Genomic DNA, 27,959 nt, shown 5'->3' on the forward strand with positions numbered 1-27,959 from the left:
TGCCTCTTGTTTGTTGCCTCAAAATAATAAAAATGGTTATTTCTGAATAGTAGTAGAAAAGGTAAGTTTTCTTTTCTTACTTTTGGATTTTATTTTCTTTTGTGTTTTGCTTATTCATCTTTTCTAGTTTTCCTATAGGAAATGATGTAATCTTGAATGTAATTTATAACAGAAAACAAAACAAACAAAAAAAAACCCTGGCTGACCAGGCAACAAAAACAGTTGCTACATTATAGAGAAAATATGCAAAGAAATAATAAAATGCTAATGAGATGAGCTGTCTAAAATCAGCGTGAGTGCACTTCCAGACTCTCCACCAATGGACACTTAGGAACACCAGCCTGTGTCCTGGGCTGCCAGCTATCCCAACCATAGCCACAACCTAAAAAGATATACTATAATTTAAATGCTTAAAAGGCCTCTTTAGAAAGGTTAATTGAGAATAAACAGAAAGACCTGGTAGTTGGTGCTTCTTATTTTAGGATGAATACTACGATGTGATTTCCAAGTAAAAACAGCCAAGTTCAAGTTCTGCCGTCAGCATATGGAGTAGGTGCTAGGTGTGGCCATGCTGTGCTGTGCAGCCAGGAGCTGATGGCTCCTCTCTCTGCTCTTTCTTCTGGCTGTTTGCAGAAATCTGGGTCACTAAATCACATGGCTGACCCACATTTACAGAAACCCAGCCTTCCCATCCTATTAGAAAAACAGCAGCTCAGTGGAAGCAAGCTTTATGAATAACTAAATTTACAGATAAGCCCGTTTTAATTAGCTAGAGGAAAGAAGCCCCACTCCTCCTTCCAGACAAAGCCAATACTGATTTTTCTACATGTCAGCACATGTGTAAACAGCTCCTGGTCTCTTCCACCGCACTGATTAGTCTCCTTTAAATTCCTTTTGAATATAATTAATTTGCTTCCCCCACTTTTATAATCTGTACATCAGGAGGTACATCAGCTGAGCTTTTGAACCATCGCTCTTCCATGACCTCCCTGACGCCAAGTCCTCTGGCTTCTGTACGTGCTGAAATTTGGTTTTACAATGAATGACCACATCATGGGGCAGAGGGCTGGAGGAGGAATGAGCTTCAGTGAGTTATGAGTCAAAGTTCTTTTCTGTGGTTTCATGGTCAGAATTCTAAGACACACCTACTCCTACACTATTTGCTCCCCTTTTTCTAAAAATAAACTTGATGAGATACATTGTTTTATCATTCAAAAGTGCTTCAAGACTTTCTTCAGGTTACAACTCTACCTGTTTCCTCCCAACTATACAAGAGGATCAGACACACTTATCAGGGACCTGCTTAGCAATGATGGCAGAAGGGGGCCATTCCTCCTCAAGGTGGTCTCACTCAGGATGAAAAAGTGAGAAATGACCAGTATGGAGCCTTCAGAGATTTTTACAGGGAAATACCTCTCTCTGCACCCCTGCCCAAGATCACTGCTTTGGGGTTAATATCCACTCCCTTCTTATCACACAAAAAGGGAGGCTGGTACTGATGACTTATCACACTTAGGTCTGCACATGTTCCTGTGAGGAGGGGAAACCTCTGTAAAATGCATGTGGATTTCTTTGTTAAGCTTTAGTACCACCGTGAGGATGCCTTATCATCTGAAAGTTCCAGATGAAATAACCGAAGAAATTTGTTGGTTCAAATGCATATCTTTGGATTAGCAAGAGAGGAATACCGTGCCAAATTAAATTTCATTTTTCTTTTCCATTTCTCATTTTATTTTCCCTTCTCTAATTCTTTCCTGTTTCTTAAAAATGTGTTTGTTGAGCTGGTGGATCAGGGAAATTCTGTAGATCTGGCATATCTGGATGTCAGCAAAGCATCTGACAAAATCTCTCATGAGATCCTAGAGGGCAAGACAGGGAAAATATGGGCCAAATGACAAGCCAAAGAAAGAGGTTTAAAACAGATTGAATTACAGTCTTCACAAGGCAGACTGTCAACCTGGAGAGAAGTCTCCAGTGGCTTGCCTCAGGGCTCTGAATTCAGTCTTGTATCTGTCAACATTTTTCCTAATGGCGGGGATTAGGTCATGGACTTCTCACCTAATGTTCACATGATTCAAAACTGGAAAGGACAACAAATACACTGAGTGACAAAATCTAGGCCCCTAATGATTTCAGTAGGCTAGGACAGTGTTTCTCAAAGCTGGTCTGCACATTACCTACATCAGAATCATCTGGAATGCTGGTTTAAAAGAGCAATGCCTGGCCTGCCCCACACCTGCTGCCTCCATGCAGAACACTCTAAGATATAATGCAATACATTCAACCATAACATAGTCACAGGAAATGATAGATTCTAACCCGCAACTTGGCGTATCTGTCAATACCCTTCTCTATACACACATGAAAAAGGCCATCAAACAGTGGCTAGCCCAAGATTAGCACAACCAGAAGGAGAAAAAAAAACCTCCAGAAAGGTTTTTTTATTTTGTTTTGTGTGTTTGTTTGTTTGTTTGTTTTTCTTGAGACAGAATCTCACTTTGCTGCCCAGGCTAGAGTGCAGTGGGCTCATCATAGTTCACTGCAACCTCAAACTCCTCAGCTCAAGTGATCCTCCTGCCTCAGCCTCCCAAGTAGCTGGAATTACAGGCATGTGCCACGACACCTGACTAATTTTTGTATTTTTACAAAAATTTTCTTTTGCTCAGGTTAGTCTTGAACTCCTGACCTCAAGCAATCCTCCCATCTCAGCCTCCCAGAGTGCTAGGATTACAGGTAGGAGCCACCTCACCTGTTTTTTGTTTGTTTGTTTGTTTGTTTGTTTGTTTGTTTTTAACTCAGGGAAAAGCCAAGGGGTATCTCTTGAAAGGAACCCAAAGTAGAGGCTGACAGGCATCTAGATAGGGGCAGGAAGATTAAAGTCAAGTGACACTTAAGGAGATGGAGGAATGTTCCAGTTCAACCCTTAGGGGGCCCTCTTATGAGGCAGGATTTCATGATGGTCTCCTCTCAGTAAATGGACGGTTTTGTTCCAGGTGCCTTCCTGGGAGAGAGCCAGGTCCTCAGCAGGTAATTCCATTAGCTTTGTCACTTTAATAACAACCAGATTTACCAAATGAAAGCTGCATAAAATATTGAACAAAGAACAATGTAAATATTGCTGGTTCCTGAAAATGACACTCCAGTTGACCCCCCACTTGGAGTTTCTGGCATTTTTATATTTTAAATGCCAACTCTGAATTCCACTTCTAAAGACCAGTTTAAGACTCATGCAACTTTCAAACTTGAGGAAATTAAAAATACATGTGAAGCCATGTCTTTTTACTATTAAGTACTGGTGGCAGTAGATATTAAAATCTGGAATCAAAGGAAAATCCAGCTCCTGCCCCTTTATATGAAGCATTTTCATGAAGTCCTTGTCTCCTAACATAATATGCAATTGATTTGAGCCAAGGAGTTCAATTTTCTCCTTGATATCCCGGCATTTTATGAGATCTGGCCCTCTGAAAGTAACTTTAATACTATAATGAAGAAGCAACAAATATCCTTGAAGCAAAAATCCTGCTAAAAAGACAAAAACTACCCACCAATGTATGAGAAAAAGACCCTCATGTTTCCTTCATTATTTTTTCAATGTATGGTATGCTCATCTTCCCATAATAAATATTCAAGCAGTGTTTCAAAAATATTTCCCTTTAAGAAAAAAAATGGAATGATATACTTAAAATGAGGTAGTAACCCATAAATTTTCCAATTTTTTCACCAGGTTGTTGCTAAGATTCACCAAAAAAAAGGAAAGTTTAAAATGAAAGAAAACAGTTTATCAATTATTAATATATTTTAACTACCTAGCTACCTGCTTAAACACAAAATACATCTATTTACTTCTTGAAAGTCTAGTCAAAGGTGTTTTAGAAAACTACAATCCTTTTTCATTACTAAAAGAAAAATAAAGCAAGATGATGCAGTTTTATTCTTTAAAACCCAACTCCTGGATTTATAATAATATAAAAGATGTTCTAGTCCCTAAGATTCTATCTTCTCTTTTATCATTGGGATAACTGAGTCATGTTACAGCCTGTTCTTTAATATGGCTATACTCTATTACTATAAAAAACAAAAAGGAAGACAGAAAACAGATTGGTGGTTGCCAGGGGATGAGTGGAGGGGGAATGGGAAGTGACTATTTAACAGGTACCGGATTTTCTTTTAGAGTGTTGAAAATATTTGGGAACTAAATAGAGTTAGTGGTTGCCCAACACTGCAAATGTACTAAATGCCACTGACGTGTACACTTCAAAATGATGAATTTTATCCTATGTGAGTTTGACCTCAATAGAACAAAACCAACACCTGGAAAATTCTAAGGCTCCTCTAAGGACATTATACCATCAGCAGCTCCCTATATACAGAAGCAACAGAGGAAATAAGGGCGTGGAATCTATATTCAAGCACCCACTCATGGAAATAGGATCCTATATCTTTCCTAAACTATAAAAGAATTCTAGCTGCTAAACCAAAGACAGAAGTGTCATAATTTCTCAAGAAAAGATGGGCCTGAGGGTGAGGGGAGCTGGGTTTTGCCTCTGCTCTAGGAAGAAAGCTAAATTATGCTAGCCGTGTGTTCCATCTCTGAAGTATAGGTAATTATGCCTCACGGGGTTGCTGTGAAGATCACATGGGCACCACTTCACATGATGGAGCAAGACAACATGGTTTCTTTTTGGGTGTTCAAAAAAGAACTAAAGAAACAACTATATAAACTACAGTTGACATATGAAGCAGACAGCCAAATCTTGCTGTCTTCAAAAAGAAAAATGGGGGGACATGCAGAACTTATTAAAGACCATGAAACACTGAAAGCCACAGAGCAAGTGGAATTTCATGTACCAGGTCCAAACTGTTCATTCCAGACATCAGCAAAAGACACAGGACCAATCAAAGGTCAACTGCAAACGGGAATTTTGAAAGAGACGATGACTCCATGTTACAGGTGTATTCACTTTTTTTTTCAAATTTAATCTTCCCCACACAAAATCCCTGCTATAAAATTTAACACAAGTTATCCTGAGAACAGAACCATAGCTGTAACATTTAGTTCCCACCTTTCTTGAACACACACACACACACACACGTCAGATTACTTGACAGCATTCCAACCCAACAACATAATCAAGCAATAGCACTATCCATCTTGTCTCTCATGGTTACTTCCGCCACATGTTCTTCCAGTTAATGACCTAACCAACTCCTTAAGGTCGATCTTTGACCTCACCTAACCTCACAGCCCCACTCTGGAACATCAATCTTCCAGACTCTAATCTGGTTCCTTGTTGAGCTTCTTCCTTAATTATATGGATAAAACTAAAAAGCTCAAATTCTTCTACTCCAAAGACTCTTCTAGTCATTTCAGCAATTCTGAGACAGTGACAAACATAAAAATCAAACGCAAATTTAAAAAGATGGATTTTTCCTAGTACTTAGGATGTTTTCGATCACACCTCTGAAGATTCTGGCCCTGACTGTGAAGAGATAAAGACGCCAAAGCTAAGAGATGATCTGAAAAGCCTTTCTGTCATTTGTTCACAAGAGTCCCCCAGTTATCAGAAAATGAACTATCCCAGTCTGAGGTTTAGAGACTTTTTTTCTCATCTACAACACAGCCAAGTGATTTTGGGGGAAGCAAGGACAGAATAATCTGCCTTGGTCTGGGTTACCAAAAAATAGCCTTAGAACTGCCTGGTATATACAAAAGAAATAATTTTCTGCTCATCTTCATGAGGATCTTTTCCCTTGTCTCATCAAACAGGGTAACTGTATCAAAAGTATCTTACGCTACCTGCCAGAAGAGAAATGAAGCTATGGTTTGGCAAATACAGAAATGTTTCACAATTTAATGTTTTTGTGTTTCAAATTTATGAGTGTCTTTTGGAAAAAGAAAGGCTGAAATAAATATATAAGGAATCTGGACATTGTGTTCTGCGCTGTATATAAAATAACTCAGACAAATTTGGTTGTGCAGCAAGCTTAAAACTATGCTTTCACAAGCAAAAGGAGTAGAATATTTTTAAAGAGGTCACAAAAGTGTTGCCCACAGAATGCATATGGGGAGCAGGGGGAGAGGATGACAGGCCAAAGACCTAAAATGGACATACACTGCCATCTTCTGAATGTTTGTGCCCCACCCCCAAATTTTGTAGATTGAATCCCAACCCTCAGGGTGATGATAATAGGAAGTAGGGCCTTTGGGGGGTGATTAGGGCATTGGGATGAAGTCCTCATTAATGGGATTAGTTCCCTTATAAAAAGGACCAGAAGAAAAATCCCTCATCCCCTCCACCATGTAAGGACACAACTAGACGTTGCCATCTGTGAAGCAGAAAGCAGTTCCTCACCAGACACCAAATCTGCCAGCTCCTTGATCTTGGACTCCTCAGCCTTCATAACTGTGAAATATACATTTCTGTTGTTCATAAGTTACTCAGTTTATGGTATTCTGTTATAGCAACCCAAATGGACTAAGACAAACACAAAAGTACTTTGCAAAGAAATACCAGAAGAGGTCAATGCATATAAAATAAAAACTGAGGGACTTAAGGAAGATATTTAAAAAAAAAATCTTTGAAAAGGTGGTGAAAATCAAGGCGCTTAGCACAACTGAAATCATATGGATGTCTTAGATAAAAACTGCTGGCTGAAATGAACATAAAGTTCCAACTAGGGTATGAGAGCTAGCACCTGCTAAAAGGAGGTAGGGGTGTAGGGGTCTTGGCAAGCTATAGTCATCAATAACAGGTTTATGAGGCCTTCATGGAAACTAGAGAGAGAAAAGACAATAAAAGTCTTGAGGATAAAGTCTCCTAGATAATAGAAATATAGAAAATATTAGCCTAAGAACTGGCCAAGAGAGCATTAAACACATCATAAGAGAAAAGGAAGCCAGATTACCAGAAAACACTGGAAATCTGAGATGACGGGATTTATAAGAAAGTGATGAGCAGATCCCTAGCTGTTTTGTCAGTTCTGTTGTTATAAGGAGAAAGGAGCCATAAATGTAAGCTAAAATCCCTGCAGGGGTCAATGAGACATAGTGAAAGTTATTTACAAGTCAAATATTTTTAAAGTTTAAGCTATTATTATTCTCATTACCATCTTAAATGGCTGAAAAAAAAAGACAAAAACTCCAATATTTGCAGTCATGTTCTTCATAGAGCTTTAGCATCTCAATTTTTTTTTATCAACACATACATTGTTGAAAACTTTAAACCACAAAAGAACAAAGCACTGGAACACATCCACCACATGCTCAGAGGTAAAGCTGATGTCCAGCAAGCACATCTTCCTCATGTTATTCAATCTTTGGAAAGGAGCTTGACATAGACACTAACTAGACTGCTGTTGCATCTTTACGGCCAGTCCTTCCTTCTCTTCTTTTTCTTCCAAAAATCCCTACTGACCACTGCAGGTTCTAACTAAGCCAGACACAGACACAATGGTGCATCAGAAATAAATCCTGCCTTCAAGGAACTTATAATCAAGCAGAAAGAATGAAAGAAACACACAACTAATGCTGAGCTAAGAGAAAGCACTGCCAATGGGCGTATGCTCAGGCTGAGCCTATACACCCACCTCTTGGGCATGCTCAGCAATTCTGGTAAAACCAGCTGAATTTGCAGAGCTAGCTGGAAACAGACAGTAAGATACTTGGTAGTAAGAATATTAGCTGGAAAAGTTTTATCACTTGCTATCTGAGCAGCTGAACAGAATGTTAATATAGACAACACAGAATCAGAATATAATTTAGTGACAACAGTTTTTATTTCCTAGGTGTATGTGTGGCACAGTCTGATTTTTAAAAAAAATTATCCTGCATAAAAAAACTTAAATTTAACCACAAGCAATAACTTCTATTCTTAGCTGAGTGTTTCTGAAAGAAAAAGTCAGACTTTGAGGATATTCCTGTCCAAATTGTAATTGGAATGTGTTCCAATTACACATTCATTAAACACAAAAAGAAGCTGAATGACACGTTGAAAAATTAAATATTTGGGCAAGTCAAGAAACCTTCCTGAACCTCAGAGTTTCCTCATTTGTAAAATGGGAATAGGGCTAATAACCCATCAGGTACTTGTGACAATAAAATAATGCATGCAAAAATACTTTTAAAACTCTGAACTATTCTGTCCATTCTATGTCCTTCTTCAAGTTGCTGCATGCAACTATAGCTTAGGGTCATAAACATTAGCTCCCAGTCATGAGCCCTCACTGGGTTTCACTCATTTCTTCATATTCATCCATGCACACAATGCACAGCTTTGAAAATTTATACCTCAATATCCTTTAAGCCCTTTAAAAAGCTGCTTTCAATTGAAAGTCATCTTTTTAATGTCCACTGAAGAGGATTTACACCATATTTATGGCCTGGACATAATCATTACCTTCCAATAAAAATGACTCATTAAATAAAAAGCAATTTTCACCCATGAGCTCTTAGAATATATTTGCTTACTTATGGAAATCCAATAGCCTCTTGCTCAATATTTTCTGCATTTTTCAGTACAATTATTTGGGGCTCACATGTCTACCCAAGACTTGCCAAATCAGAGCCATTCAGAAACACTAAGAAGACAGAAAACAATAACAACACACCCCCAAGCAAACAAAACCACACTCGCTATCCAAAGTGAGAGATTCTAGAATCCATTTGAGAGGGACAGTGGCCTTCTGACCTTTATTCAGCTTCTGGTTAGAAGCCAAAACACCACAGGGCTGCTGTTTCCAATGTCTTTATTGAGGATCCCATGAGCCAACTAGGAAATATTCCCCTGCAACAGAGAGATATCTTCTTGAGAGTGACAGGCCATCTACCCAAAGCTGGCTACCAAGCTCCGCATGTTAAGTGAGCATTTGAGGTCCCCAGAATGATTAACTATTTGCCCTGAGAGCCCACAGCACATTTGTTCCTGTTCCCCACCTGGGTTGCTGCTTTCTCACTGCAGTTCCCTCTGCCTGAAACCAGAACTGATATGAGACAAAGCAAACAATCTAATTTTACTAAAGGGCTCAAAACTCGACCTCACAGCTAGAGAAACTGCTTGGTTTGATCAGGACAAAAGAATGCAGAAGCCTCTCTTTCCCTACCCACCCTCAGCTCAGTGGCCTGGCCAGTCAATTCCAGTGGAGAATCTGCAACATCCCAGTGCTCAGCCCAGGGAAGGTGGAGGGCAGAAGGCCACCCTTTGTTTAACACGCCTTGCCTGGAGCCACAAGGGGATGGTTTGTATTTGTTTGTGTTTTTCCTAGTGCTCTAATATTTTATAACAGTGCTACAGTTTCTCATTTTAATGTCTGGTGTTTAAATGTTGGGCTTATTTATCTTACCAAAAACAACATAATAATTGCAGAGTAGGAAAACACTTGGGGAAAAGAAGTGTTTGCATATGTTAATGACTTAATTTAAAGAATTCTGTGAGCAAAAGCTGAAGATGTGTGATTAAAAAAGTGCCTTCATCTTTGTTTCAAATGTTAGACATGATTTTTTTATGTCAGTAAATGACAAAATGTGAAACACTAAGTTGTAAAGTACCATAAAGGATGGTCACCAGAAACTTTACAATGTAAGTATAAAGTGCACACATCGTCAACTCTAGCATTGGCATTCTAGTAAAAGGTGATGTTTACTTACAGCCATGCCAGTAACTCCACACCTCAGTAATAAATACAGCTACAGTGACAACCTAAGACATCAAATTCATCTTCTAAATTATCAAGACAGTCTTGAACAAAGTAGTACCCAGGCTTTTAAGTCCTGGGTTCAAGGCTCAGCTCTTGCTACTGATCAGCAAGACCGCAGGAAAGTTGCTTCATCTCAGTAAGTCTCATCTTCCTCAAATGTCAACCCAGAGGACTGGGCTCAATAGGCTTCAAAAATTTGTGAAACAATTTTTTAAAAATGTAATTTGATTATAATTTGATCAGGAAGTATATTAAATTACTCTTATCGTTTGAAAATTAATAATTTAGGTATGGGTGTGTGTGTGTATTTATTAAACAGGTCAACATACTTCCACTTTTCTTGCATGTATGCCTTATCCTCCCAACTAGAATGGAAATCCTCTAACCAAGGGACCAAGTTCCATGGCCAGCAACTCAAGACAACGTACTTGACATAGCAGCTGTTTAATCCAATATGCTTAAAGACAGTAATTTCACCATGAAAGCACAATTGCTATGAAACAGTATTCACAATAATGGAACTCCAGAAGGAAGATGGGATATATGAAAACAATTAAGAGTGGGGGTAGAGTAGTGAAAATGTTCTTCCTCTTGTGATGCAGACATGATGGAGTTAACGGAAATCTGAGGTAGAGTCCATTTATAGCAAGACTTTTGATTTGCTGGAAAATACTTTTAAACAGGATACCTCTCTGCTTAACAAACCTGTATTTACAATTATGTCTTTCAAATTATATTCTTCCTACCGTTCATAGTTGTTTTTTTAAAATTACAAAGAGTGATTACCAGAATTTGTGGCAATCAACCAAACTCACTCCCCATCTCTTTTGCCTTCCTACAAATTAAAATAATCAGTTTACAAATCTAAAATTCCCCAGAATTTTATCCAGAGGCTCAAATGAAGTCAAGGACATGAAACACCTTACGGAGTGTGTAGCAGATAGCCAGTCTGTAAATGCGGGTGATGGTGGCGATACTACTGAGGAGGAGGAAGAGGAAGAGAAAGAAGGTGCACAGTAATAGTGAGTATTATATTGTGACTAGGAAGGAAGATGGGAAAATAAGCCCAGCACCCAGCAAAAGGAACTCTCAAACTCCTCCACCTCCAGCCTCTTCTCCCTCCCTTCCCATTTCCAACCCATGAATTCATGCATGTTCATTTGATAAAACAGCACTCTTTGGATGCTTGCAAGAAAGGAGGGGTATTAATAAATAGATGTTTTGCCCACATAAATCAAAGAATACAAAGTGCTGGGATTTTCCCCTGGTAGTTCTAAGCAATCCAGGGTCCAGAGAAATAGGGATCATAAAACCTTGACACACCAGAACCCTTGGGAAATGTGTCATTTTGTGAAGCTGAGTACCACCCAGGTAGGCATCATTATTTTGGGTTTTTTGGTTTTTTTGCTTAGTTTTGTTTTTTTGGTTTTTTTTTTTTTTTGATAAAAAAATCTTTCCCAAGTGCATTGCAAGTCTCTACCCAGCCTCCATTTGTACACCAAAATCTGCTCAGCCCAGCCTTCTCCACAGCCACATTAACACCTCAACGTTCACCCTGCTCCTTGGCAAGAACTCCCTGTTGCTGCAAGAGTAAGGAGGCCCCTTCCAAGTTCTCACTGATAAGAGAGACTGTAATACATGGACACTGACCAGACTGTACCCATGAAAGTACTGGCATCCCCATAAGTTGCCTAGGCATATCCAACAAAACCCAGAAGTTTTGTGACTTAATGTTCTACGTGGCAGATCTGGCTATTAAGAGGCCAGAAGTGGGAAGGAGCCAGCAGAGAAACTTCTCAGCTTTCCTTCCAACTCCAGGCTGAATGGTCCAACATACAGTGGTTCTCAGTGCCCTCCCTGGAGACACACAGGGTGACTGAAAAACAGGCTGGGTGTTGTCGTAAGGCTGCGACCAACTTAATAACACACCAATTTATATTGGGTCACCCTTCCATCAGTTTGACTTTCCTGTTTCCTCACTCTTGCTTCCCTGGAATTACATATACCCTTAATAAAACGTTGGCAGGTACTGTAACTTTTCCCTTAGGCTCTGTTTTCTAGGGAACCTGGGTTGTGACAATGATTCTGAGTCTTCATTACAACAATCAGCTATTACACTGTGCAATAATGCAGTGATGAGCTCCCTTCGGGCTTAAGCCCTTGAGGAGACACTTGGGGCTGTTTATCCAGACTGCCTGAAGGGTCCTGATTAAGTGCTCAAACTTTGGTGCTGAACTACTTCATTCAAATCCCAGCTCCACCACAAGCTGTGAAACCCTGGACAAGAAATTGGAAAGCAAGCTTTGTTTCCACATCCATAAAATGTGTCTTTTAAGAGGACTTACCTCATACCAACATGTAAAAAGTGAGTTAGTTAATATGTATTGAATACCTGGCACATAATAAACACACAATGGGGTGGGAGTTAGTTATTTCTCTTGCTGCCTGATTAACAGGGTTACTTCTCATTGTCATAAGTATGCCTCTGTAGCAATATCTCTGCTTTGCAATTTCTAAAATACCACAGAATTATTTATCAGAAAGTTGATCTTATTAAAATTGTATGCAAAGTAAAAGTAAATAGGGTCTGGGTAAAAACACAAGAGTTCATGTATATTAGTGCAAATTCTTTGTAAAGCATATTTAGAAGGCTCCCAACAGCCATTTTTGCTTACATTCTGGGTCTTGAGCATATCCTACCAAATTATGAAGTTCCAAATTAGCTAAAGTACTATTACACATCTTTGAGTCACCCTGTATGCCTGCAGAATATAGAATTTTGAGTTAGCATGATTACTCTTAAGTACCTACACTATACAAGTTATGAAATACAAGGATTTAGTGACCATAAATAGTACTCTCACTCATTCCATTTCTGATTGTTTGCCTTCTAGGTTAAATACCTATATATAGGATAAAGTACCCGTCAGACAGAAGAACAACATCTGATAATTTTAGCATCTAGAGATGTATTTTATAAAATGGTTATCCAATATTTAATTGCTGTGTTTTCATTTCAAGGCTCATTCAGTTTAATCATTATTCCTTTATTAACCAAATATTCCATTAGAAGTATCCTCAAGGTACAAGAAAGAAATACCTAATTCTACCCAGGATCCAGGAGAGATGTGTGATATTTATGAGGACAGGGGACCAACAACATGAAAAAGACTAACCTTACTTTCCATCTTCACAGGCCCATTCACAACCTCAGCACCTCATCCTTGCACATCCCAAGTATAGAATTCCCTATCAAAGCTGACCTCAAGACAAGGTTTATTTTTAATAATCATTGTGCTTTATCTAGGGTCCAGAAACATCCTATCTACACCAGTGGCCTATAGGGATGGAAAATTATTGATTGTAAAATGTGCTATTGAAAGGCAAATTATAATAATAAATTATATTATTATTTATAGTAAATTATAACAATAATGTGCAAATTACGGTTAAGTAAATCGCCTTATTGACTTAGGGGAAACTCCCATATTATAATTTTAGGATACAGATAATGAGTCTAAGTGAAACCCTGGGACAGTTATCAGCACAGCTCTAAAAGGCCCTTTTTGTTTCTTGGATGCTGAGGTATTGTTAATGGATGAATTTCCAAAAAGGTTTTATAAAAGAGAGGGACCCCAAGAAACCATGAAGCTCTCCCATCAACCAACTGCTCTGGATAAGCACTTAGCCCAAAGCTCTGTACTTCTTGAACTTGCAGATTTCTTACTCTTCAAGGGCTGCTTTGCTACAGAACTTCCAGGACCCCTCCCTGCGATACAAAGAGATACCAGGCAGTCATATCCATTCACAGACAAACCTGATCTCACATCCTTTGCACTGTTTGTTGGTTCAATAATATACAAGGGTGGCATCAGCCTTAAACCTGGTCTAGTTATCATTAGCATCAATCTCAAAATCAGAACTAGACTGTGACCTGGCCCAGCTCAGTCATTCCCCTTCAATGACCTTAAAGACGTTTTTCAGAAAAATGTTCACATACTAACATAGCTAGCAATGGTTCACATGGTCATACATATTTATAAATTTTGCAAAAGTAATATATTTTAACCACAACAATTCAAAACTTCTTTTTTCTTTCTCCTTCAACTTCCCCTCCACTACACTTTACATCATATCAGGTAGAGTGGCTGCAAGCACCTTGGGGATCTAAAAGAGAACTGAGTTGAGTATACATTTAGTTTGCATTTAGTAGGATTATTTGTGTGATTCACCATCAATTCCATACAAACTGTTGTCAGTCATCCCAGTGTAGGAATGGCTTCAAAAAACATTCCTACCATGCACTGCACTGAGACACCCAGCATTATAGCATGCAAGTAAAGGAATAGAACTTAACATCACCATATGAACATGACCTGTGGTGGCCAGCACTCCATTAAAGCAGTGGTGGAGGAGAAACTAGGGTCAGAACCTACAGAGCCAGCAGATAGTCTGTGGGAAATTACCAAATCATTGCACGTGTAAACTCGTAATTGGAAGATTTGGTTCTTGCCTACAGAGTCAAAATGGAAATTATAATATCTCCATGAAGCATACGAATTATAAATGCACCACGATGTTTTTCTCTTGTTGACTGAATTCAAAGAAATAGAAATTACTGGATTTTTTTGTGTTTATGGAGCACAGACCTGTAGCAGTATTACCAATAGCAAGAATATCTGTAACAGTTTATATGAGACACAAACTTGATAAAGGTTTTTTCAAATTTGACACCAATGTTGAAACTTACATAGCATTAAAAATAACAAGTTGTGACTCTGGGGAAACATTTCTAAACTCTTAATAAGAAAAAACAAGTATCAATCAACCACACTGGAGAAAAACAAAATAATCTTTCTATATTTTCTATAGCAACAATTACAAAATTGTTATCCTAAAGAGAGGCAATCAAATCAAAATTGCAACCAAAAAGGTAGCAGTAAAAAAGCATTAGAGAGGTGTGTCAGGCATTTAATCAATAAAAATATTATATTGCTTTTCTGAGTTTTGTGATATCTACAGTATTTTTTGACTCTTAAACTTGCAAGTTACTGTGATTTCTTTCTTTGTTCTAAACAAATACAATAATTTTGTTGTCATCACTGATTCTTTTTCTCAAATCACCATCCAAAATAACATGAGCTTCAAGCCTCACAAAACCTGGATTCATTTCTGACATTAGAAATTCCCTGACAATTAAGCCTTGCTTATATATCATCATCAACTCACATCAATGCTCTAGTTATTTCTCCTACTGTCTTATCTCCAACTGGAATTTGTAAAAATCATCCCACTATGCCAAAGGGTGACACTAAGGCCACAATGAACATGATGAATGGCCAGCAGAAGACACTCATTTATGTTGTGTCACTTGTGTATCACACAGTGGTTTGCAATTACATGCTCTCCTGTCTCTACTACCAGTCCTTGACTTAATCATCTACACATCTTAAGTGTGATGCTTTATACCAACACAATAGGTGCACAATAAATGTGGGAATGAGGGAAGGAAGAGGAGGAAGGTGAGAGGAAGAAGGGAAAGAGGATGGGAGGAGAGGCATACTTTTGAGGAAGAAAACACAATTAAAATGGCTTAAACTCTATTTTATAGACGTTGGGGGTAAACTATAAAGTCTTTATGTTTTTGCCATAATATCTTTTAATGTGTGTGTGTGTGTGTGTGTGTGTGTATACACCTCAAATTTTGATCTTAATTCCATCAAATTTTTATTCACTTTTATCTCAAGACATCTCATATTCAATATGTTATTTTACACAGTATTCTTCCCACCAGTGTATGGGTGTTTAAAAGCAACTAGAATATTAACTATGTTATGCAAATGAAAATTGTGAATTTAATCAAAAGAGTGGCCCAGGGAGCCACTAAATCCTACAACGTCCAATGGGAAAATTTGGAGAGTCCTATTATATTCAATAATTCGTATACCAGTGCCCAGAATTTAATATAAATTGAACTGAATCCTACACACAACTCTTTGTAAATTCTGTCAATAAGACATGCTTTCATAAAAACTGGCAAGCTAAAAATACAGACTACAGCCCATTTTCACTTTCGTTTCATTTTCTCTTCAATGAAACATTGTAAATGGAGTGGCATCCCATAAATATTTATCAAATTCCATAATTCTTCCAACTGTAATGATTAATAAAAGTATCCTTCAATATGCATACAAAACACCTGCAAAGAAACATTTTTAGAGGACTGAAATGAGATGCAAGCTATCTGAAGTCATCGAGGACAATAAATTTGTCCCATTACCTTCTTGAGGGCCAATAATGCATGAAGCAATCATTTGGTAGTTTTTCTAACCTCTGCTTACTATGCTTCTGAAACTTAACTCTTTCTTACTTGAAGAAATAAAAGCAATACAACATCACTTTGCACTGGGGAAATAAAGACACCCCGACCTGAAGAACCAGTAAGCCATTGAAAACATCTACTATTATATATAAAAAGAAGACTGCTTACAGAGGAAAGACCACACAAGTTTCCCAGTTGTTGGCTTGCCACACTATTTGGATTACCTCTTTATGGTTGACATTATTTTTATCATTTACTAGTTACATAGGGACAATAGAAGCACAAGCTAGATATACAATGCAGACATAATTACAGATTTGAACCAAGAGTCCTCTATTAAAACCTAAATTGCCTTCAGCCCACAGTTAAGAAAAGGTCAAGAAGAAGGCACCTGCTGAAAAGAGTAGTAAAAACATGCTGTTCATTATTTTCCAGAAGCTTCTAATCTTCTCTCCCACCTGGCTTACATGACAACTACTAAGTTCATCAGAATGTTGTAGAGTGTTCAGGGCTCCACTGGGAAACATTACTTTTCTCTCGAATAATTATGGTCAAAAAGTCTAGAGCCAAGAAAAGTTTCTGCTGTCACTTGATCATAACTTCATTCCTCTCTTTCGCTTGCTCTGGTCCCAAGGGGAGAATTTAAGGGCAAGCCTGGGCCAAAATTCAAGGAGCCTCTTTTGATTTAGATGGGCGGGAATGAAAATATCTTAAAAAAAGAGAATGAGGACAGGGAATGTCATTTACTCCAGATTTGTCATGAATTACACCAAAGCCGCCAAATAACATCTGTCTTCCTCCTCAACTTGTCAGAGAGGAGTTACCATGCAAGTTTGGGGAAAAGAAGCTGGAAAGATTAACAACCATCCATAAGATAAAATATGATTTCTGGTGCCTCTGAATATAAGAAAAAGGAAGTTTGTATTATATTACATTATGCAAGAGACATGCTACTATAGGGATTAATCACCCCTTTAAATATCTGGGCTGGGCTAATGGCTTCTTCAGTGACAAAAAGCTCTTCATTTTTTCTAACAATATGGCTCCTTCATTTCTTGGGTTTAATTCACCTGCTCTTGCCTATCTGATGATTAGAGACTGCCAATAAAGAATATTAGACTCAGCATGACAGGTAGTAAACAGTTCTTCAATTGAACTAAATAAATAAAAGCTACTCAGTTGTTTGTCTTTATTCTTTCCTTGGCCACTAGCTGAAATAAATCTTTCTCACTACAGAAGATCAAAGCATGGCATCACAAGGTTTGAGAGCCTGAAAAATTCTGGTACCCTATTATCCCCGTTGAACTCCTCTTTTTCCCATGTCTTGTAGGACAGGGTCTTTAGCAAAGAAAAAGCTGTCCTTTCATGGTAGAAAAGATATGGAGAATGTAAGTTAAATGGGGAGATATGGTCCTCTGGTTTCACTTTCTTATTTGTAAAAATGAAAAGCATTGGATAATTATCTCTCTATTGTTTCTGCAGGGCTCCAACGAAGGGTGCCAACATATCAGAGCAGTACTAAAGAAACTGAAGTTAATAAAATTTGCTGGAAAACATCAGTCTTTGAAATATTTTTCAATTTCAAATCAATCTTTTTTAGGAATATTTACATAAGAAAAATATTTTATCAGTCAGGGTCCTGGCAGAAACCAGATGGCATACCCAAACTGGGTAAGTGACGAGCATTTAATAAACAGTCTGTTTACAAGGGTGTGGGCAGAGTTTAGGAGAAGGAAAACAAACAACTGATGCAGGACTCCAGGGCTACCAACAAAAGGGAACTGTCACCACCCATCAGAGGGTTACAGCCAGCCCACAGTACCCAGTGTGGAAAGGGTCCAAAGGATGGACACCCTGACCCAACTCTCCTCCTCCTCTTAGTTTCCACTGGCAGCACCAACAGAGGTCAGAGAGCAAAACTGCCAACTGGCCAAGGAGGTCAGCCTTCTAGAAAAGAAGGAAGAGTAAGAAAGAATCTGGTCAGTCAAATGGGAGAGAGCTAGCACAGCTCTGAGCACAACTATCAAGTTATATTTATTGACTGTTGAAGTAATCTGTTTGCAATATATAATAGTTTTACGGGGATTAATGTGTCTGAGACACCTCTTTTGGGTGTCTGTTTCAATCAAGTGGACATTAGGTCTCATAAGCCTCTGCTGACTCTATCAAAACATTTGGAAAGAAGAGAGAATTCTACACTCAGATATGGAGAAATGCTTGCTAGAGTCTCAATACAAAGAAAGGTAAAGGTAAATGCATAGGCACCGTGAATGTGAGTTCTTCCTCTTGTAACATCAGATGTGTAAAAATAAGAAACTAATTGTCCCTAACTCCTGGGATGACTCAATAAGACCATCTGTTTGAAGCACTTTGCACAGTACTTGGTACATAAACAAATGGTGCTCAATGAATGTTAGCCAGCGCTGCTACTGCCACCAGCATCATCACTGGCAGCTGCATTCTGACCTCTCAGACAGACTAGAAAACTGCCTACTGTGGAAAGCCCATGTCTTACATCTGTGCATTTTTGTGTCATTAGTGCCTGGCCCAGTGACTTGTACGTAGGTAATGCTCAATTAATGTTCTTAATAGATAATACAGACAATAGTGAGAGTCGTCATATGCTACATCCGGTTGTACTATTATTCAGCAATTATTCATTCTTCTACCATCCCCTGCTGGAGCAGTGCCTTAGTCAGTCTCAGCTGCTGTAACAAAATACCTTATATTGAGTACTTCATAAAAAACAAATTTATTGCTCACAGTTCTGGATGCTGGGAAGCCCAATATCAAGGTACCAGCAGTGTCTGGTGAGGGCCTTTTCCTCATAGAATGTGGCAGCTGCTATGTGTCCTCATATGGCAAAAGGGCAAGGGAACTCACTCAAGTCTCTTTTATAGGGATGCTAATCCCGTTATGAGGGTGAAGTCCTCATGATTTAATCATTTCCCAAAGGCCCTACCTGTTAACATTAACATTTGTCATTAGTTTCTAACCTGTGAATTTGGGAGGGACACCAACATTCAGAAGGTAACACAAAGAGTACTCTTTTTTGCTCTGATCAATGTTGAGCTTGGCCCCATGACCAGCTCTAACCAACGGAACGTGGGCCAGTTTTGAGCAGAGGTTTTACGGGGCACTGCACATTTCCACCAGCCATCTTGCACTCCTGCCCTCTATTTTGAGAGCACCACATCTCAGATAGTGCATGTTCCTTCAGCCTGAATTCTGGAATGGGAATACATGTCAACCAGATCAGAAATCAATCCAGTGTGCCACAGTGTTGTTTCAGCTGTGCCCTCAGATTCCAGGGCGAGAAAAAAAGATTTCCCTAAGCCACTAAAATTTTGTGATTGTTTGTTATGTAGCAATAATGCAGAAAAATCTGACGGATGTGTAAGAAAATTACAATGGCACACTGGAGTGGAAAACATGGGACTTGGAGTCCATTGCACTGGAGTTCAAATCTCAGCTCTGACAACTACCAGATGGGTGATCCTGACTGGGAGAGCCTCAGTAAGCCCTACCTTGTTGGACTACTATGACAGTCAGAAACAGTACCTAAAAAGTACCTTGTACAGTGCCTGACACTAACAGATACTTCATAAATGGAAGAAATAACACAATTAATAATAATGGATGGCAAAATAGCTTCCCAATTATCCATGATTAAAGTGCTGAACTATAAATTGTTCATCTCAATTAAATATTTCTTTAATTAACCTCAGGTAAATAAAATGGTGAAATAACTGAAGTTTATATCTTACAAAAGAACCTGATAGAAAAATCACACTTTAAAACATACACTGTGCTCTTTCTAAAACCATTTAAAACCTCCGACTAGTCAAGAATATGAATCCCTGTTGTGTCAAAGAATAAAAATGCATTCTTTGTGAAGGGAAAAATGATTACATTGCATCTTCCAGACTTGTGATTTAAATTGTGATCAAATCTACCGTAGTTGGGGAGGCCCCAGTTAATCTATTTACTGTGAACATTATTAAACATTTATTAAATGCCTGTGCATGGTAAAAGAATTTCAAAGGTATGGTTTTGTTCACTGAGCTCCAAAAAAGTCAAAAACATAAAACTACTAAATGCATCAACTAATCCCAGCATACACACTTTCACAAAACATAAACACTACAATTACTGAAGCACAGAAATAGATTTTTGATCTATTGGGAAGGCATTCAGGAAAATATTGCCACTAATGAATAACAAAAGATTTATTTGGATTGTAAAATTTGACTAGAAAAGAAATTTATCTAAGACGTGAGCTCAAGTTTCTGCCTTTCAAAAGAATAAGGAAAACACTCTATGGAAAAGATATAATCTGGCAGCTATTCTCTTAGGAGCTCAAGTGATTTAGAATAGTGATTCCAAAAGACACACAGAAGGAATGCTTGAAGTGCTTAAATGAAAATTCCTGAGCTCCGACCCTAGACCTACTGAATCAGAATCTTTGGGAATCTAGCCTGGCAATCTTTATTGTTAACCTCTCCAGGTGATTGATATACACTCTAAGTTTGAGACCCACTAACCAACGCAAGCCACGAGGAACCTTTGGGAGCTGACTTAAAGGTTTTAAAAGACAAAAATCCAAACAAGTTTAGGCCATTCAATGTCCACAGGTCAAATGAAGACAACAGAGTCTGGACCTGAGACTCAGGAAACTGCTACAGGGCTAAAGAGCTATTCATTCTGCCACCAGCTCAGAGTATGATCTTTTTAGCACTTGGAGGCAAAGAGCTGATGGATCATTCAACAGTAGTGTAAATCCAACAGCACCATAGTGATGACTTCTCTTGTTGGACATAAAATTATCAAACTTCTCCTCAACCCTACCATCCCCGTGCACAAGTCCAGGCAATCATTTCTCATCAGTTTCTTGGGTTTGGATGCTAAGATCCACAAGTGGTGAGAGGGGAGGAAGAAAGATAGTTAAGGTTATTATTATATGGACACTCTAATCATCATTAAAAAAAACCCAACAATAATCCCAAACCTTTTTTCTTATAATGTAGAGAAAAACCCACTTTTATTTTCTAAGAGAAGGGAACAGAATGGAATTATAAGGGGGGAAGGAAATTGTTACTATAGTTTTAAAGTTTAAAAAACACTCTTGAGAAAATAAATCAGAAACATATGCAATAAATGTAAAGGGCAGGACTCAGGAGATGTGGCTTCTAGATCCGGCTTATATCCCCTAATGGGTATGTGATTTTACACGACTCACTTAGCTCTTTAACCCAAAAGAGTTAATGTCCATAGTAAAGAGTTTTTTAAGTCACAGAGCATGTCAAAATATAAGTAGCATTATTTTCAATGACAATTTTTTTTATATAACCCAGAATATAACAGAACAAATACAGAACAGTGAGTTTTTTCTTTGACAGAGACAAAGAATATCAAACTCTTGGAGTCAAGAATTATGAGTGGCTTTATCATCAGATAAAACTATATACATATTTTCTAAAATAACACTCAAGATAAAAAAATAAAACACAGCACCTATGCGAAAAATATAGGCCACTTTTACCAAATTGCTCCTGCTCTTGACTCCATCAAGCAAGACCAAGATGCAACTTCCTGATAAAGACAATTCAGTGTGGCTTGATTAGTCATCTAGATAGCAGCGGTGAATGATTCAGCTCAACATTTTCCTATTGACCTACCCACCCACATCTACCCCAGTTGCAAAGCTAAGCTCAATCCCTGGAGAGCCACACAAACAATGGGCCTATAAAGAAAACAGGACGGGTAATCAATGGTCAGTGCCATCAGTCAATGAACCCAGGGTTGTAAGGACTTTGAAAACTCTTCAACACTTTATTGCCTTGCAGATTTTAGATCAACACCAAATATAAGTGTACTTGGGAACATGCAAGGAATCCCACACTTGTCTTTAGAAGGGAGAGAGCATAGTTCACTGCAGTTATGTAGAGTTAAGTCTGAAACTAGGCTCCAAGTTGTATGTCTTCTCTGAACCTCAATTCATTAGTTAATGATAATTATTAGTCCCAACTCATGGGACCATTGGAAGAATTAAATAAGATGACCCAGCTATAAAATCCTTTGTACAGTGTCTTGCACATTGTTTAAGTACTCAATGAAGTCATTATTATTAGTAGTAAAGTATCAGCATGGAGTAGGCACTCGGTAAAGGTTAATTCCCTTTCTTTCTCATTTTGTACTTCAAAGGTAAAAATATATTCCAAGCAAATTACAAGGTATATATAATAAAATACAGTATGTGGCTAAATCAGGACTGAATTTTCCTGACATTTACTTTTTCCTTCATTATGGCTGTGGACATCAATTTTACAATTTATGCTGGCCATAAATAGAACCTATGTATATAAAAATTACAGTTTAAATTTGCGATGGTACAGTTTTTTTCCTATCCAATATTTAATACAGTTTCTCAAATCCTTTTTTCTAGTATAGGGTGTCCAAAAAATTGCCATTCATAGGGAAGATGGGAAATTGTAGGTAAATGTACCTTTATTTACAAAATAATTCATTACAAAATGTTTCCTTTGTATGAGAAAGAACTTTTACAAAATTTTTACAAAGGAAAAATTTTGTAATGAATATTTTGTAAATAAAGAGATATTTACCTACAATTTCCCATTTTCCCTATGTATGATGATTTTGGGGACACCTGTATTATGGACATACAGTTACTATGTCTATAATGACACCTTCCCACTGCATGGTCTAGCCATCATCATCATCACCAAGACTGTTATGAACTGAATGTTTGTGTCCCTCGCCCCAAATGCATATGCTGAAGCCCTCATCCCCAGTGTGATGATATCTGGAGGTGGTGCCTTTGGGAAGTGATTAGGTTGAGATGAGATCCTGAGGATAGAGCCTTAATGATGGGATTAGTACCCTTATAAGAAGAGAAAGAGACCAAAGCCCCCTCTGTCTACCAGGTGAGGACACAGCAAAAAGTTAGCAGTCTGCTAGCTAGATGAAGGTCCTAACCTTAACCATGCTGGCCTTCCAGCCTCCAGAACTATGAGAAATAAATGTCATTGTTTAAGCAACCCAGTCTATGGTATTTTGTTATAGCAGCCTGAGTTGACTAAGACAAGGAGCAAAGCACTCTATGAGTGCTGCAGAAAATTACTTAATGTATAGAAATGGGCCCTGAAAACTTTAAAGTGCTACTATTACCACTGACACAAGAATAGGAAAAACCCAGCCCCTCTCCTGAGATGTCCACAATGTAAAGACTAGAAAAAAAAGCACAGTGCTAATAAACAGTTATGTGTGTGTCTAGACACATGTACATTTAAAGACAAGTGATGACAATAACAAGTATTGAAAAAAATCCATGTCTGTTATCTATGACGGAGAATAAAAAAGTAGGTCAGGGCAATGAAAATATTGGGACGACTTTGCCCTTTATTTAAAAATGTTCTATTAAAAAATCAATTCTTACAAATAAAATATTAAAAACAATATTTTATAAATAAAATTCATAGCAAGCCCCCTCTATTCTATTATGAAAACAGTTGTAGAAGCACACCTTATATTAATGGAGCATACACAGAGCAAACACCCATCACTCAAGAGCCCAGATGTACCCATGAAACATGTAAGACCAAGCAACTCACGCACTGTCACTTCGGTAAAGCCTTACTGCAAAGGGAAAGATTTCTACACAAGATCCATTTGAAAATCCATTTCACACTTCCAATTTAAAGCCAATTCAAATGTAATTTACTTAATCAGGGCCCTTCATTTAGTGAGGGTCAGAAGTACAATCAACAAAAGTGACAATTACTTACGCTTATCAAAAGATGACCTGGTACCACTAGTGCTGAGCAAGAAAAAACAAAACAGGGACTCCCACTGGAAACCATGCCTATTATTACATAAACAGATCTTCTTACAAACCAACACATTGTAAGAAAAAGCTTTTACTTGCATCATCTCTGCACCAAATGCAACCTCATTTGCAATTCTATTTTAGTGCCCTGACAGGCCCTTTACTTTTCCAATGTCAATGATCTAAGAGAGGTGAAACAACAATTCTGGCACAAAATATTAAACTTACCACTCTCGTCATCTATACTGAACCTTCCAAGACCACTTCCATCCCTGATGGAGTACTGGACCTCTCCATCCCTCCCGGAGTCTTCATCTCGGGCAGTCACCTGTAGCACACTTGTTCCAATGCGTGAGTTTTCTTTTACAGATCCAACAACAGCAAAGTCTGGGAAATAAGGGGTGTGGAGGTTTTCATTGACATCCACCACTTCCACCTCAACAAAGGAAACAGATGACAGAGAGACAGGCCGCCCTTTGTCTTTGGCCCGAACCGTGAGGTTATAGAACTGCTGCTTTTCATAGTCGAGCTCTTTGCTCAAGCGGATGGCACCACTTGCTTTATCTATTTCAAATCTCCCGTTATAGTCATTGACCAAAGAGTAGCGCACTTGACCCCCCAATCCAAGATCTGGATCATGGGTCTCCAGCCAAGCGATGACAGTGCCAATGGGGAGATCTTCAAGGACCTTCACACTATAGCTACTGGGAATGAAAGCAGGGGAGCAGTCATTGACATCATCCAAAAACACCTTAAGAGTGACAACTGAGAACAGCTGCTGACCACTTTCTGCCTTGTCCCTGGCTTCTATTTTCAAAGAGTAGTTTGCTTTTGATTCCCTGTCCAATTGGTCAGCTACATAAATGATTCCAGTTGAGCTATTGATAGCAAACTGCCGGGTATCTGTCAAGACCGAGTAAGTTACTTCACCATTAGAACCCAAGTCTTTGTCTCTGGCTTCCACTTGAATAATCTCAGTACCAATACTTGAACTTTCAAGAATGTTAACCGAGTAACTGTCTTGAAGAAACACTGGGCTATTGTCATTAGCATCCTCCACATTGATGGTCAGCAGCCTCCATGAAGATTTCTGTGGATTACCTAAGTCATAGATGGTGATATTAAGGAGATAGAGATCTGTGTGCTCTCGATCCATGGGCATAAGGACCTTCAGCTGCCCAGTCTCCATATCGATATTAAAGCAACTATCTGTATTTCCATCAGCTATTGTAAATAGCACCTTTCCATTGAAGCCAGAGTCGGCATCATAGGCTTTAATCTTCAGGATGTTAGCACCGACCGGTAGGTCCTCCTTCACAGCCACATCGGAAGGAAAAGACTTGTCAAAATGTGGTCCCTGCCTGTTAATTGAATAAAAGTCAAGAAATCCATCTTCCAGATTCAGTTTCCCATTTGCCTTTGCCTTAATGAGCAGTTTCTCTGCCAGCTTTTGAGCCACACGAGTTTCTCTGCAACTGAAGCTCTTTGAAGACACCTTCCCATGCAGGACTGAAATGTTAATCGACATGGGGTCTGCAAGATTCTCTCCATCGGTTGCTGTAATTCTGAGGGCAAAATTACCATTTTTAACTCCAGAATTCAACAGTGACTTTTTAAGCTGTAAAACACCAGAGTCTGGGTTTAAATAAAAGAAGCCAAGTTCATTTCCAGAAATGATTTTGTACTTTACAAGTTCAAGTTCATCAATATCGATCGCTGAGACAGCTGTGATGTGACCACCGACTGGAAAGTCATACGAAATAACTCCCTGGCAAGCCACTTTTTCAAAGAGAGGGCTGTTGTCATTGACATTCCCTATTCGAATAGTCACATTTACTTCACTCTCATGGCGGTATGGTGAACCCCAGTCAGAGGCCCTCACGATGAATCTGTAAGTTTCTGGAGAAGACTCAAAATCCAATTCTTCTGTTGTGCTAATAACACCCGTAAACTGGTTAATGGCAAATGGTAACAAATTCAGGCTAGCAATACTATAAGTGATGTACCCGTTCTCTCCTTTATCCTTATCGAAAGCCGAGACTGTCAGAACGCTTGTTCCCACCGGAACACTTTCATTTACATAAGCATCGTACAGCAGCTGCTGAAATTCTGGAGTGTGGTCGTTGGCATCCTCTATGCCGATGGTGACTTGTGCTTTTAAATCTCCCTCCTTGTTTGTCACCTCCAGTTTATAAACCTCCTTCTTAACAGTATTCAGTGGCTGTGCTGTAACAATCAGACCCGACCGAGGATTAATTTTAAAATATTCTGCATCCTCACCAGGAGATAATTTGTATTCCACATCAAGCGGTTCAGGACTTAATTTTATGATAGCAACCACAACACCAGGAGGGGAAAACTCACTTACACTCACATCATACACTTCTTTTTCGAATCTAACTGGGACAGTGTCTCTTTTGGGGTTGGCAATGTGAACCGTCTTTAATGCTGAAAACTTTTGAGGAGACCCCTTGTCTTTTGCTTGAAGAGTGAGGTTGTAGCCATAGGAAAAGCTCTCCCAGTCAACCTGCTTTCTCTCCTTAATCTTGTACTCGTTCAGCCACTTTCCTTCCTTGGCCAGGAAGAATTGATCTAAAGGATCCCCAGCCACAATGGAAACAGATTCAATCTCTCCGTTAGCCCCCTCATCTAAGTCATCGACTGTCACCACTGCATATGTCGGCTCTTTGTCCAATGAGAAGGGAACATGAGTGACTACATGGATCGTTGGGGCATGTTCATTTACACGTTCAATGTGAACATAAAGCTTTGCAGTACTGCTCACTCCGTTGTTTCCATAAAGTTTCATTCCCCGGTCCACAGCCAAAATTTCCAGATCATACCTATTCTTTTCATCGTAATTTAATCGTCCACTTAAAGAGATGACACCACTTGTCGGATGAACTGAAAAGAGATCAACTTTGTTTTTAAAGTAGTAGTAGAATTCTCCATTGGAACCAATATCTGCATCTGTTGCTGTCACCTGGGCAACGCTAGTCCTTAGAGGTGTGCTTTCTGCTATTGTAACTGAGTATGTTGTGGGGGAAAACAGAGGTCTCAGATCATTCATATCTAAAACCTGTATACTCACTTTGGTCCATGCTTCCAAATCTTCTCCTCTGACAGAACCTTTTACAATCAATAAATAATTGTCTTGGATTTCCCTATTCAATATGGCCGAATTGCCACCTTTAGTTCTTATTCTGAGAAAACAGAAATCTGCAATGATGACTTCCTCTGCTTTGAAAAACCCTTCTTCATCTCCTGATACGATTCTGTATTTGATATCCCAGGACAGATCTATTAAAGTGATGCCCATTCTACTCTGGCTGTTGACGTAGGTCCTTGCTGCGGAGTTCTCATACACTGTAGCATTATAAATGGAATGTGTGAAGTGGAAGCCCAGGGGTCCAGTCCCTGGCAGCCCCTGGGAGACAGTAGCCAAAAGCTTGAGGAGGAGGAGGAGGAGGCAAGAAGGAGGAGGCCGTGTACCCACACAGTATCCCATAATTCTATCCATCACATCATACTTCCATCCTGGAGGGGGAAAAAGAGAGAGAGAAAAGATGAATTAACCATCCTAGAAGAGCACAAGAGTAGGAAATAGCTATTATGAAATAGTGCTTTTTAAAAACTGTACTATAAAAATCTTTTTACGAAAACACCAACACAAGAAAAAATTAGAAGCTTCACCACTACTACATAATAAGGAATCCAAAATCACTAGCATTTAACCTTATTTTCATTTTTCTTCAGTAGTACTTTTACACTGATGATAGGATTGTTCATAAGTATAAAATTTCTTTCATTCTGATGGTCAATTTAGAAATATGTACTGGAGGCCTTAAGTGAATTTACCTTTGACTTAGAATTGTGTTCTAAGTAATTATCCTATGGAAATATTTACACAAGTTTTCTTTACAGCACAGTTCTAGGAAAAAAAAATTGAAAAGATGTCAAATGTTTACCAATAGAGAATCAAATAATCTCATGGTACAATAAAATACTATGCAGTCATTACAAAGATAGTGATAAAGATGAGTACTTGCAGATGTAGTAAGATGCAATGATAAGCAGAAAAGATCAGACAGTGCATGT

General features: G+C 38.6%; 1 protein-coding gene across 2 annotated transcripts in view; it reads right to left on the bottom strand.

The window, feature by feature from the left end:
- FAT3 (FAT atypical cadherin 3) overlaps positions 1-27,381 on the bottom strand; it is a 489,892-nt gene extending 462,511 nt beyond the window's left edge. For both annotated transcript variants that reach the window (XM_045557142.1, XM_045557141.1), the window contains exon 1: positions 24,090-27,381. In XM_045557142.1, coding sequence (XP_045413098.1) covers positions 24,090-27,381 — 3,292 coding nt within the window. The remainder of the gene's footprint in view (positions 1-24,089) is intronic.
- Between the last annotated feature and the right edge of the window lie 578 nt (positions 27,382-27,959).

Source organism: Lemur catta, chromosome 7 (assembly GCF_020740605.2).
Source record: "Lemur catta isolate mLemCat1 chromosome 7, mLemCat1.pri, whole genome shotgun sequence".
NCBI lineage: Eukaryota > Metazoa > Chordata > Mammalia > Primates > Lemuridae > Lemur > Lemur catta.